At 40.2% G+C, this 12,917-nt stretch overlaps 1 protein-coding gene across 5 annotated transcripts; it reads left to right on the top strand.

Annotated features, from left to right (window-relative positions):
- Positions 1 to 697: 697 nt before the first annotated feature.
- LOC111248863 (7SK snRNA methylphosphate capping enzyme-like) lies at positions 698 to 12,616 on the top strand. Of its 5 annotated transcripts, none has more exons than XM_086988566.1 (3): positions 698 to 887; positions 5,650 to 5,843; positions 6,823 to 12,616. In XM_086988566.1, the coding sequence occupies exon 3, from the start codon at positions 7,063 to 7,065 to the stop codon at positions 9,370 to 9,372; it is 2,310 nt and encodes a 769-aa protein (XP_086844692.1). In that variant the 5' UTR covers positions 698 to 887; positions 5,650 to 5,843; positions 6,823 to 7,062; the 3' UTR covers positions 9,373 to 12,616. The 5 variants fall into 5 exon arrangements, with proteins under 5 accessions (XP_086844692.1, XP_086844693.1, XP_022657621.1 ...); XM_022801886.2 differs by lacking the exon at positions 698 to 887 and adding an exon at positions 3,795 to 5,061; XM_022801887.2 differs by lacking the exon at positions 698 to 887 and adding an exon at positions 5,076 to 5,325.
- Positions 12,617 to 12,917: the final 301 nt, after the last annotated feature.

Raw genomic sequence — 12,917 nt, 5'->3', positions numbered from 1 at the left:
CTATGATAGTCATTATTTCCTGTTTGGTGCGGTACTCAAGGGAAACGCAATCTTTGAAGATTCTAAATGCCTCAAGTGTACATGAGATGCGTGAAACTGTTCAGTGAAGTCGTTCGCTGCGGGAAATTGGTAAGAAGGACTGTAATAGAATGAGGTTCTACCTTATAGCATAATAAGGTGACATCACTTGAGTGTGTTCTTTTTCTGAGATCTAGTGCACAAAGAAGTGTTTATAGGGCATACAACAATAAATCTGCTGATCGGGGGGATTAACCTGCTCTGCTCCACCAAGCGTGGGAACTCCAGCTACAACGATGCAATGTCAAGCCCTAAGGTGAATACCATAAACAATGAAAAGAAGCTGGCGGTTACCTATCTATTATTTCATAGGAATCGACGATAATTTTAGATTAGATTTTTAGACTGTCTTGTTGCCGCCAGTACTATCCTTAACGCTCTTTAATAAAAGAAAAAATTATCCCATTTACTTTGTCAACAATGAGACGATAGCACGCTATAGGTGGGCGAGCGTCCATTGCAGCACTCGTGTGGTTTAACATAATGTAAGAGATACACACCACTTCATACCCCCGAGACCAGTGCTAACTCACAGATGTGCGCACTTTTTCACATTTGTCTTAATTTTCTGCTTTGGTACGTTTTACCATAGTTTGTGTGTTAGAGCAAAACGTAGCAATTGACGTGTACCGACGTAATAATGGCACTAGCGTCGAACAATGCTTCAAACGAAGCACAAAAACAAATAAATCACTAACAAGTACAGCAATTTTTCAGAGACCAGTGCATCTTTAAATGTGAAACCAAGTTTTGCCGACGACAAGCTCTAAACTGCGACATATGGGTGCCCAAACGGTTTATATTTGCAGGTCGGCCAGTGAAACTCTTGATTTTCTTTTTATAATATAATTACATAGTTTTCTCTTAACGCTATTATTGCAATTTGTGTCGGCGATTCAATATGTGGTAGTTGAGTATATCGTAATGTACCGAGGAGCAATCCGCCACAGAGCGATTTTGTAGGCCATAGCAAGTGTGATAGCAGCCACTTATTGCAAGGAATTAGGCCGCGTCACTTGCTTTACACACAAGATATGTCGACTTCTATCGGTGTGTTTTCTATTTATACGTAATACGTCACGTAAAGGCTGCGTTCAGTAATAATTGTCCACCGAATATTATACCGTTCTCTATGCTAGAAGTACTCGGTATCTGTTTCTAATAAATGAATAAGCATCAAGGCTGCGTCGCTAGTTCATTCAAATAGAACGCAATACGGTGCAGGTTTTCTAGAAGTTCACCCTCAGCGACCTTATGCAGAACATTTTATGCAATTATATTCTTGATCTTCTCCATTGGCAAAATTGCCGCTAGCAGACCGCGTTACGTAACCTTCTTACTTTGTATATAAAACTGGAGTTTGTAAAACCTGGTCCACTAAGAAGGCACGCGAAATGTTTGATTCAGTGTACGAAGGAACCCGGTTACGCTACTGTATTCGCTAATAATAATCGATATGTACCACATGAGTTCTATTTGGTTAACAACGAGCTTTTGTATACTTCGCTTGCTTTGTGACCATGCCGATGGTCCCTTTCTGATGATCAGTCTTAACTGCCTACCGCCTACGGAGGCAGTAGGCACCACATATTATTCTCACTCGCCGGTCGCCCTCGCATAAGATATATATATATATATTACAAGCACTTGTTTCTTGTTATAGCGATATCTTATCTCGCCAAACGCTGACAGTTTGACGCTAGTGAGTTGTACTACTTATATACTCGAGTCAGTGCTGGATGCGTACAAGCGTGGCAATGTTCGCGAACTGGCGTTTCGCTGGAGTCGCCCGAGATAGATAATAAGATCTGTGTACTTCACATGAATCGATAAGGATCACAGAGGCTTTACTCATTACTGAATATAACAACTAAGCAACGCGAAAACATATGTAACATAAAGCATATTAGAAAAGAAATGCAGATTATGGGACGTATGAAATAAATGCATATAGCTAACCTGATTATATGAAGAAAGAAACATTGAGGGAAGGTGAAGTTTTAATATTCTTTAGTTTTACATGAGAGAATTCCTGTTTTACTATTCTACATACAAGTGATCAAGTTCGTAACGATTTTGCGAAATCTACAAGACCGGCTCAGATATGCTTTCTTCATTTAAAGAAAGATCAGCTTGAAGAATTTTTTTTTTCATTATATGCATAAAAGAAATTAATCATTTTACAAACTGACGAATACGTATAACTTGCGTAATATTTTTTCCTGCACTATCTTAACGAACAACTTTTGGAACTTTTCTAGGTTTTTGGAAAAACTTTTATGAACGCTGAAATAAGGCAGTTTTTCTAACGAAATTAAACTACTTGTGTTTCATTTGAATTTATTCAGATTAGTCTTTTTTGAAATGAACGTATTTTTCCGGAATTTATTAGGTTTTATGGAAGTGATGGTTTTAGAATATATTGAACGCGTGTTGAAAATTAGTAGTAGAAAAGTTCTTTTCGTTTACATCAGTCGCTTAATATTTTAATTCGGTCAAACATGTTTGGGAAGGTATTTATAAAATACAGAAACAATTCAAGTAGGCTGAAATGATTGGAAAGAAAACATGCTGTCCTTTATTATATGTCTATATACTGGAACAAATGTTTCCTTGATTCGAACTGCTTCTTATTACTTGTTCATTTTCATGGTGTGTCAGAAAAACACGGTAAATGGCGACATACGTCAGCGCTCCAATTAAGCAAGCTTTACAGAAGCAATGCGCATTATTATATTTAACGTTTTTACTCTTTTGTTGTTCACACTTCAAAGGAACAGCAGTAGCCGTATAGCGTCACGTGAGAGGCCAATTATCGAAATTCATAACAACAGCGTCTACTTTCAATGATTTATCTTTATTTGTTTATGTTTTAGACTGCCAGGACATAAGCAAGCGGCCGTACTCGTTGAAGTTAATAATTTTTAGGGCCTTGTGGCCCATCCTCAATTCAGTTATTGGCTAAACTAAGAGTAACACAGCTAGAGGATCAGACATTGGCTCTCCGCGAAGAGAGTACGTTCCGGAAATAAATGAAGTTCCACATATGAAAAATGTTTTTTCTTAATTTTTGAAAAGTTCTTATTTGCTGCTTTTATGCAGTAGCCTTGAAATCTATCCAAGATTGTACGAATAATATGGAAGTAAATTTTGACTTTGCCTATGTGCATTTTCCATGGTTACCATATATATATATATATATATATATATAGCCTTAACAAATTCGAATTGATGTTTGTGTACTTCTCATTACACGGACGTAACGATATTTTATTAATCGAGATCTAAAAATCTCATACAGATTTTTGTGAGCTGAAAGAAATCTCCTCGCTCGATCAGACACATAATATTTCTGTCACTATTGTCATCTAGCTATTTTTTTATTCTAAGATTCCTAGATATTAGTCAACGGTCATTGTCACCAAAATACTAGTTACTGACAGAATTTTGACATTACTTATGATGATACTCGACTGTTTTGCGACCAGCTTTTTGAGCATCACTGTCATGAAACCCAACACAAGTTTTCATCACTAATTTGAACCATCGCGCGGGACCAATACTAAAATGAAGTTGTTCTATAAAAGCGAACGACGATGGGAGCAACGTCATCATTGTATAATGCGCGGAGCATTAGATAAAAAAAGCTCTTTACTGATTGCACATACACAAAGAACCGACCAGTTTATTAGACTTATTTTTCTACATATTTGATTTACACCTACACATGATATTCTGATTTTTTCTTCTTAACAATATAGAAGTTGCAACATTAAGAAATGCAAAATTCTTCAAAATAAAATCCTCAAAAAAGAGTTTTTGCAGGCGTCATGTTCAGATCGAATGAGTTCGTTCTCACTAGACGTGTCGTCTGCAAACTACCTTTTTTGTTTACGTTCTTTCCTTCAGTTTCTCACGTTCTTCTCTGTGTGTGCGTGTGAATGTACTTTAGCCACAGGCTAGGTGGTTCTTTGCTCTAACTAACCACGCATGTACAGACAAGCACGACACCACTGAGACACCAGCAGGCAGCCAAAAAGAGAGAGCGGATCGACGATCGCGCCCCGCTCGACCAGCGGCCGCTCTGAGAATTACGCCCAGTGGTTCTTTAGCTGCAAAGTAGAGTCAGTTGAGGCGCAGACTACAGCCAGGAGCTTTGTGCTACGGGACATATCAGTCAAAGCAATACAACTACGCGCAGTGTGCGTTATAGGTAGCGAACAGCCATATAAATTTGTGTATGGGCGTTCAGTACTAAGTGCGAATCTGCAATCGACCTTGCCGCTTCTGGTATCCTCTATGGACCCCATAATTCTAGTGGCAAATCCTAGTTAAATCATGGAACCAGTAGTTTTTGAACCGTTGTGGTCGTGACGTGTTTGTGGCATAGGTCGACGAGCAAAACGGTCAGATCAATAGCACTAAATCCTCGTACAGCAACGCTGGCAGAGCGTTCCCATAGAACAACACTGCCATTGGACACCACTGCAAGAGCTATCGCAGGGTCGTCTCAAGATGGCGACCATTTCGACAGGCTGCAACTGCTGCTAGTAATTTGTGACGGGCAATTGTGTGTGTAGTTGATTGTGGAGAGCGGGTGTGCAGTCGATTTGTCTGTCCTGTCCTCGTCGTGGTGCTGCGCCTGTTGGTTAGAAGCCGTTAGGAGAGCAGTTTCTACTGCACGACGGCCATCATTGGCCTTACAGGATTGCGAACTGGGGCTGTGCGTGTGTGTGTGAGTGCGCGCGTGTATTGGCGAGTTTTCTATCGTTCCCTGTTTCAGCCCAGCAATTTCGTGGGTGTAGTTATCTGCTAGATACAGGACAAGAAGCAGCAGTGAGGCGCGCCAATGTTTAAAGTGCTCGTTTAGGGATTTCGTTTGCTGATCAGCCGCCGCGAACTCGGCAGTCAGAAGAATCCGTCGAGTAAACGAGGTTGACGCACGAGGCTGGGCCATACAAAACCTTTGAAGCGATTCTGAGGGTAGGTGGTTCATCCTCTGAAGAGACAGTAGATTTTCTAAAAGAGTGTAAAGGCTCAGAAAGAAAAGTCTTAAAGGGAGGTGTTGAGAGTAATGATTAGTTTCTACCGTGACTCGAAGGATGTCACGTAATTACACGGTGCTTCGTAATCGGATATAGTATGTGGTCGAGTAATATGCGGATGAAGTGGAATAGGCATTGAAACAACTACGTTGCGTATTGGACGCTTTAGCTGGTACTGATCTTATAACTGTTGAAACAAAGCGTACGTACGTGTTTTGGCTAAGTGTACAAAATTTACCTATCTTGGAAATATATTTCTTTTGTTTTTGGTAGTCAATTTCTGTTTATGAACTTAACGAGGAGAAATGCAGTTTAAATATGAAAAGAAGTTCTAAGTCACATCATATGGACAGATAATTGCACAGAAGAAGTGTGAGTGGTAACTACACTTCCCCAAACAGGACGTGCTCAGGCACGACGTATATATATATATATATATATATATATATATATATATATATATACACATAACACTGCTGAGCAGCTGCGAATGTTTTTTGAGTCATCTATCAACTTCTTATTACAGAATGCACGACTATTGTTTCTGCTCTATGACGTTACCGGCGTGAAACCTGCGAACAAAGTACAGTTCGCGCATGAATTACTAAGATCGCATTAATCACGGACCGCAGCACAACTGGCTTTGAACATTATAAATAGAGATATGAAGTGGCACCACTAAAAGTTGTAGTTCGCCTGCATTCATACCATCATATGACAGTAAGTGAACAATGTTTGCAAGTCGGAACATAATGTGATGCTGAGTAGCTGGAATGTGCGTCATCCTAATGCTTCGGCGTTTAAGCGTAACATTGGTTGCAATAATAAAATAGGTAATCTCGGTTGCATAGATTCGATTAGCAAATCGGATTTGATATCTTGTTAATGTGACTTACGCTCGTAGTGTAAGTGCCGTGAAGATGTGAGTGAAATTGATGCCGATGTTATCTCGCAAACGTCGGCAGCCTTTTTGTTCATCATTTTCTCCCCTAAAGATAACAAAACGGGTCAAGTGTAATTGGCACTATCGTAGTTATCTCGGGTCTGTGTTAAGGTAAAAAGAAATAAATTATTTTCTTTTCCCGTTTTTATATCTACAAGAAAATATAATGCTGAAAACGGCATATTTAGAGTGTCAGTTTTAAACTAAAAAGTACAAATAAATTTCAGTTGGACATTTTCTAAGATATAAATGGATCCTCAAAAAAGTGACTTTTATTTTTGCGTAGAGTTAAACATGGCATATAAATAATATATATATATATATATATATATATAGTACCATTATATTTGTTAAACCATATTTGAAGTTAACACTAGTTCTACTTAAGATAATGGCATATACGTTGGAGTAATAAGATAATTTAACTTGAGTAAGTAGTAACAGGGTGACAGGTTAATTGTCAAGCTTATTGTTAGTGAATGTTACTACCATATAATCAGATGTTGCTATTCATCCTTGGCTTGATGAACATCGAAAAACACATTTGTTTTTTTTTTGTATAGTTCAGTCTAGATTCAGAGAACGGTGGCCCCCTAAACCGGAAGTTTTAATCACAGTTGTTTTAATTACTACGTACATAAACATACTATAGCGTACATGCATCCAGCTTAGTGTATTCCGTAAGAAAATCATCATTGAATGTGATAATCATCGTTAATTACTTACTGTTTCATATTTTTCCATTTTGCTTTGCAGATGACCAGTATTACAACAAGCTCACATCTATTGAACTGCGTTGAAATAAGGTTATATCAGCGAATCGCTGCATCAAATTACTAAAAAAAGCCGAGATTGCAAAACGGACCTTGCTTGGCTTCGGAGTTTGGCTACAAAGACTAACAACGTCTCAATCCACAAAGCTGAAAGACTTCCACGACTGAAAGAACAACTCTAGCGCATAGTAAGCTGTATACACTGTAGAGAAGACACACCAAAATGGAAACTGTAGTACAAACACCGCCATCGTACACAAGAAGCGGTACCGGCCACCGGAATCCGAGTCAGCCTGGCCCCAGCGGGTTTTCGTCTCACCAGCGACGAGGTCAGGTGGCGTCAGCAACTTCTGCTGGATACGGCCGTGGCCGGAATGTATCATCCGAAGGTGGAGGCTGGGCTCCACGTAAACGTCGCGGGTCATTCGGAATGAATTCTGGAGCCGGAGGAAACGGTCCTGGGGTCGGCTGGGGCGGGAGTAATGGAGGTGGTGACAGTAACAACAATACGAGCCATAACAACAATTCCAACAATACCAACAATAATACAAATAACAGTAATAATAATAATAGTAATAATAGTTCAAATAACAGATTTAAGAGGCGAAAACGTCAGCATCCTGATATTGTATTGCCGACAAAGTTCATGCTCGGGGGTAGTATTACTGATCCTCTGAACCTGCGTAGTCTTGAAAACGAAGAGGTAAACCGGCTTGCGAATCAGACCCCTGTAGCGTCACCTGCGCCGGCTGCAGGTGGCGGCAGTGAGCGCGTGGAAGTGATTATTCCGCGCGACATTAAGGACCCGCTCAATCTGAACGCACCTGAACCGCCTGCAATGGAGGCTAGCTCCGAACAACGCTCCCAACAGCTAAATACTAGTACGAGTGCAAACGATGGCAAGCGAAACAGAGATAACAGTACCAACAGCAAATCTTCAAATAGTCAGTTGCAGACGAAAAAGAATCGCCGACGACGTAACCGAAACCATCATCAACATGGAAGATTTACGGGAAGTGGATTAAGTTGGCGAGCAGGTGCTGGGCCTTCTGGTTCGAATAACTGGTCCCCAACAGGCCCTGCTGGTGGTTATGATATTGCGGATAAATACCAAAGCGCTCATAGCGGACGAGGTCGAGGAGTTCGGAGCAACAAAAACAATATTAATAGCAACGACAATGTTGGACAAAACAAATCATTAGCCAAAACAACAACTGCAGAAGATAAAACGGACAACACAAACAACAGTGGTGGTTGTAGCAGTAGCAATAACGGAAAAAATACCACAGCGGCGTCGACAGGGGCCAACGTTCAGAATAATGCCAATGTTAGTGACAGTAGCAATAATAATAATAATAACAATTCTAATAGCACCACCAAGAACAATGTAAGCGGCGATGGCAAAAAATCTTCTGCTAACCAACGGTTTCGCTACGGCAATTACAATCGATACTACGGTTATCGAAACGGGACGGAAGCAGATTCGAGACTGTCGCTGCTAAAGCGGAAGTGGTTCGAAAACAAGGTCTGCCTCGACATTGGATGCAATGTTGGTCACGTAACATTGAGCGTGGCACGGGACTACGGTCCCCGTGAGATCATTGGCATGGATATTGATCAGACATTGATTCGCATTGCAAGAAAGAACGTTCGCCATTACGTGCATGAAGAAAACGTGCAGGGCAGTTGGTTTCCTGAATCCTGCGCTATCACTTTTGGGCCTATTGCAATAGCACCTGTGCGCGTTGGTGCTAGCGGCGGTGGGACGTCATACAGAAGTACAAATATGCCAGAAGTTGATGGAGGAAGTGCGAACCATAGGCGAGGCGGAGGACCTGGAGCTTCCAACCGAGATGGAGCTGCTTCGACAAACAGCAGTTACACAGGCCTACCCGTACCATTCCCGTACAACATATTTTTCACCCGAGGTAATTACGTTCTCGACACCGATGAGCTACTCGAGACACAGCGGGAAGAGTTTGATACGATCATGTGCCTTTCAACGAGCAAATGGATACAGCTAAACTTTGGCGATGAGGGGCTAAAGCGCACGTTTAAACGAGTGTTTCGCCAGCTTCGTCCCGGCGGACGTTTTCTGTTCGAACCGCAACCGCTATCGTCCTACCACAAGTTCTGCGCACCCGAACATCGTGAGAACTTCCGGCAGATGCAATTGAAACCGGACGAATTTCCTGATTACTTGACACGCGAGGTTGGTTTCGCGTCATGCAGAATTCTCGGCGTTGGCAACCATGGGGCAAAGAACTTCCAGCGGCCGCTCTACCTATTACGCAAAGCCAAAACCGAGAAGACGCCGATGCAGGGAAATAGTGACAATGGTCAAAGTAGAAATACGCCAAATAGTAGCCCAGCTGGACAAGGCAATAAAACTAGCGAAAGAACAGATCCATTTAAAGACGAACGTAATAAAGATCCATCAATATCGCGAAGTTTCGAAGCTCCCCCCAGCCAGCCTTCTCTGCCAAGGCCTTCACCAGCGCATGAGTGTGATACAACCACGGCATCGATTTAATCATTGTTCATCTTCAATTACTTTACAGAAGCGCGCAGCACTAAGTAAATGAGCCCACCGTAACGAGGAACTAGCTGTATCTGAGGTCACCAAGAGAGAAGTGAATTTCACCCTCAAAGTCACAAACGAAATGTGTCACTTGGCGGCATCCGCACATGCACATAAGACTTTATCGGTTAGAACTATCAACGACTTTCTTTTTCGGGTGAATATTTGAAGATCGTTGCGCGTGAGAATCTCCAAACAACTAATTTACCCTCCGTAGCAATTGAACACTGATGAAATCGTAAAATTGGACATAATTGTTTTGAGCATGGCTAAGAGCAGTTTGTTGTCGCCTGGGAACGTTCATCGGACGTTTGTTCGCCACTGCTCCTGAGATAAAGATGGTAGTCTGCACTCGGAGTCTACTGAACAGCATCGTTAGAACGTGCCTCTCTTGACGATCGTTTATTGCCTGGGTGAGGTTGACTCCTGTTAAATTTTTCCCATCTCTGACATATCTACAGATATTTAGGCCACTGTTGGATGGCAGGCGTATTCTTCAGTGGAACCGTGATGCCTGGAGGAGATATAAATCAAGCAAAACAGAAGTTTGACGTCTGCGAAATAACTGATGTGACTGCAAAAAGCGTGTATTACTAATCCATCGCTATAATCATTGTTAAGTAATATTGCTTGTAGGGATAGGGGGTAGAGGAACGTAATGCAGATACTTTGATTTTCCTGTACAAAGATCTCTAGGTAGGTGGCGAATAGAAGTGCGAAGAAAATTGGATTGCCAATTCGCCACGTCGCAAATGGCCTAACCTCTAGTCGAAATCTTTGGAATTCCATTTCATGCACATATATACAAGATTAAGACGACGAATATGTAGTACCAATGCGTATGTTTGAGTTTCGGTACTGCGCATTGAAAAGTTGTTGTGCTATATGAGTCGAACGGTATGGCGCGTTCAACACCAACAGATTAAAGAATTTTTGGTCATCTAAGAAGCTCGTAGTATTTTTCGTAGTAGTTGAAAGATACTGTCGGAGCAGGAATTTGCAAGCTTTCAGTAGGATAGATTCACTGTTATGCATCGAAATCAATTTTCACCTGCAAATTCTTATTTTACGTATTTATTGAATACGGCTTCAGCAATTTTTCCGTGTTGAACATGTTTAATGTGACCCGGTAGAACTGTTTACCGAATATTTCAGTGGCTAAAACGTTGCGTTGAACTATTATTAATTGTTGGTTTATGCAAATGGCATGTGCGTGCTTGCTTATCGAAACAAGGATACGAAAGATTAGGTATAATCTAACAGGTAACTGTTATGAAATTCTTTAATAATAAACGACAATAACAATATGAGCAATAACGACGACTAATCAGAGCCTAACTCTATAGGCACGAAGGGACCATTGCGTTATTTAGTTCGCACTGGTGATCGATTCATTTTAGGGTTTTGTATTCCAGTATATACTTAACATCACATTCTATTCAAATATTAGCGTTTATAGCCGTCGCCAAGAAAGTACTTGATTGGACGTAGATAAGTTCTACTTTAAAGGCGGCTACTGTTCCGTTCTTCAAGGTATGAGGTTTTCGGAGTGCTTAGCCTTAACAAAACATACATAAATCAATGAAATTGCTATGAATTACACGGCATAATAAATCATTATCATATTGCTAGTGGGTATTACCAATAAAAAATTTATGTAAGATAATTGTATAGTGGTGGTTCAAAGTGAAGGCGAAAGAGAATAACATGGCTTTCCTTTAATATACATAGCTCTGGGAAAATAGTAATAAGACACATATTACTAATGTTACTATATTATTATTATTAGCTTTGTACGCTCTCAGATGTCTGTTTGAATGGCAATCTGGTAACAAATGGAACCATTAATGATTAAATCAATGATAAACGTTTGGCCAAGCCTTCAAGGCCTGACTATGTCAGCAGTTAATTTGAACCATCTGTATTCTAAGTTAAAATGGATTTGTATGGTGCCAGCGATGGCGCGGGTTCACGGCCCCCAAAATACTTTGCAGGGTGGCAGAATGCGTGAGGGTAAAAGTATAGTATAAAAGTGTGCTAATGCCTCTAGCTTTCAGCAAAAGTACGATTGGAATAAATCTAATTCATCTAGCCATTTTAACGTTAACGAACGCGTTAGCGACTTCCTGCATCTTATGTTCTTTCGGAGTGTAAATCTACACACTTGTCGAAATATTTGTATGAATTTGTATGCAAGGTGTATGTGTAATAATAATAATACATTTCGTGCATGTGGGAATCTAGACAGAGCGTACAGAAATAAATATAAAGAAACGTACCTATTTAGCTTTGAAATAATCTGATTATAATATATATATATATATATATTCAGGTTGCTATCTTTTAGAATCTTGAGTAGCAGATAAATGCATGGCTGCTTTGGCAAGGATCTAGGCCAAACTTATTTCAATTTGTCGCAAATACGTCAGGTATATACATACGGTGTCCCGCCGTTCGGTCCGAAATTGTGTTTTCAAGTGCAAACCACAGCAAGCGTGCACACCCGCCATTTTGGCGGCAATTTAACGATTCGAAAACCCTAATACGTTTCCAGCAGAGATAGATTTAAGGTGCATTAGTAGTAACGTTACACGACAAAAGCTGGTCAAGTGGCCAAACATTTGATGGTGATCATATGGTGGCAGTTGAAAAGTGACAGTTTTGTATGCAAATCATGTTCTTTCTAAGGCAATTCAATATGATTATAACTTTAATCACAAACTTACGAAGCCATTTCGCCGACACGGTATTTCCCATACAAGCTAGAAGCGCTTAGCATGAGAGCAAAGCGAAACTCAGCTCAACCGGCTCGTGGCCTGGGCAGTGGGACATCATAAATATATATATATATATATATATATAGTTAAAAGAAGATCTGCGATTGTTACATATGAGAGGAAAAACGCTGGAATAGAGGGAAGAACGTGTAAAAGAAAAAGATGGCGATCGTGCGAAAACGATGATAATGATACTGACCTTATAATAATTTGTTTATACTACGAGTGGAGGTTATTTTAGACATAAAAATTAGTCAATTGAAGATGACAAATACCGTACGGGTGAACAAAACGAAACTGAAAAATCGATGCCCCGGTCGACGTCGGTGAATGAATACGAGAGTGTAAACAGCAAATAAACTTTTAAAAAAGTTTAAAAATAGTATTGCTTGAAAATACACAACAGATGAAACTAATAATTACGCTGTCTTTTTCTTTACTCATTATGCGAAGGTTTCGGTGTTTGCTTTTACTTCTAAATCACTCCTAGTTACCTAAAGCACACCATAGTCGTATAGAAGATATAGTAATTATTCTAATAATTCTACCAATCTTTCGATTTATAGGAATACTAGAAACTTGTAACTAAATAAATGTATAGTAGTAAATTTGCATTAAAAGGTAGATGTCTTAAGCCGCGCTGGCTCCCAGGTTACCTTTCTGCTTATCACTTTGCACTTTAGATACGATTATTGGTTCAAGTTTTGTGAACGAACAATT

This window comes from Varroa destructor, unplaced genomic scaffold, assembly GCF_002443255.2.
Source record: "Varroa destructor unplaced genomic scaffold, Vdes_3.0 BEIS01000004.1, whole genome shotgun sequence".
NCBI classification, from domain to species: domain Eukaryota; kingdom Metazoa; phylum Arthropoda; class Arachnida; order Mesostigmata; family Varroidae; genus Varroa; species Varroa destructor.
The sequence above is the reverse complement of the archived record's forward strand: the minus strand, read 5'-3'. Positions and strand labels throughout refer to the sequence as shown.

What these genes read in the sequence shown, in the direction of transcription:
- LOC111248863 (XM_086988567.1), top strand. Translation starts at nt 7,063, where the DNA reads ATGGAAACTGTAGTACAAACACCGCCATCGTACACAAGAAGCGGTACC.